The sequence below is a fragment of the Frankliniella occidentalis genome, unplaced genomic scaffold, assembly GCF_000697945.3.
Source record: "Frankliniella occidentalis isolate FOCC.00 unplaced genomic scaffold, Focc_3.1 Scaffold210, whole genome shotgun sequence".
NCBI classification, from domain to species: domain Eukaryota; kingdom Metazoa; phylum Arthropoda; class Insecta; order Thysanoptera; family Thripidae; genus Frankliniella; species Frankliniella occidentalis.
Window position 1 is genome coordinate 229098 of NW_026267336.1, and position 1215 is coordinate 230312.

The window sequence follows — 1215 nt, forward strand, 5'->3', positions numbered from 1 at the left end:
AGTCCGCCACGCCACCAGGATGACCAGCATGCGCGTGCAACGTCAGCGTCATAGTCCTGCGACAGCACAGCGACTTGGCCCGCAACAGGAAGAAGGAATGTGCGCCAAATAAGTTTGTGCTCCCCAGCCTGCAGTCCTAAGCGAGTGCCGCGTTACCCGCCGCCCCCACCCCACACAAGTGTCGTTAGATCGCGTCCGGCGCCCCTACAAGACCGGCTCCAATAGCGGCACGTGTGACGAGCACGGCGCGCAGCACCAGCAGCTCGCGCTGCCTCACGGGACCAGTGGCAGGCCGCTGGATCACTAGGACTCTGTCCACGGCTCATTTCAGGAGCACGCCGTCACAGCCAGCCTACCGTCCCGCTTCAGCTAGGTGCGGTCGCCTCGCCAGGATATTCCCCGAGGGACGCTCCGCTGCTGCGCGAGGAGCTAGGATCGCCACCTGCAACAAGAGCACTGCGTCAGACACCCGTCGCCAAGTTCCAAGGACCGTCAATAGCCGGTAGGCACAAGAAAGGAACAAAATGGAAGTGTCGCCGGTTTGATGAAGTCTATCGACCCTTGTTTTTATTCGTAATGTTCGAAATACAATGAACAGACAAAAATGTACTAATAACAATCATTGCTGGAAAACTGTCTGATATAGTTTAACAAAGTTTAACAATTTAAAAAGAAATTAATTTAAATTGAAATACAAATTGCTTTGTGTCTGTTGAGATTTGATGGTTGACTAAAAGCCTTGCTACACACATCACACGTGTGTGGCCTTTCACCAGTGTGTGTCCTAATGTGTCTTACAAGATGGTCTTTCTTCGTAAAGCGCATTTTACACACTTCACACTTGTATGGCTTTTCACCGGTGTGTGTCCTCACGTGCCTGACAAGATCGCCTTTCTCAGTAAAACGCATACTACATACGTCACATTTGAATGGTTTTTCACCAGTGTGTGTCCTAATGTGCTTGACAAGATTGCATTTCTGAGTAAAACGCTTCGGACAGAGGTCACAGCTAAATGGCTTTTCACCAGTGTGGTACATTTTGTGCGTCTTTAGTTTACTCGCCCATGCAAAACTCTTCTCGCAGACTTCGCACTTGAAGGCCCCGCCGGTGCGCCCGCACGAGTTCGCCTGCAGAGCGCCACTGGGATTGCTTTCACTTCCGCTCCCGCTGCCGGTGTACTTCCGGCCGAGCTGCTTCTTCCGCAGCACCCGCGA

The 1215-nt window shown here is 52.3% G+C and overlaps 2 protein-coding genes across 2 annotated transcripts in view; both read right to left on the minus strand.

The window, feature by feature from the left end:
• Positions 1-1209, minus strand: part of LOC113209665 (zinc finger protein OZF) — a 2766-nt gene extending 1557 nt beyond the window's left edge. Inside the window, exon 1 of the mRNA XM_052272540.1 lies at positions 685-1209. Coding sequence (XP_052128500.1) covers positions 685-1038 — 354 coding nt within the window. The 5' untranslated portion in view covers positions 1039-1209. The remainder of the gene's footprint in view (positions 1-684) is intronic.
• The window catches only part of LOC127748653 (gastrula zinc finger protein XlCGF57.1-like), an 18410-nt gene that overhangs the window by 11542 nt on the left and 5653 nt on the right, over positions 1-1215 (minus strand). The window lies entirely within an intron of this gene.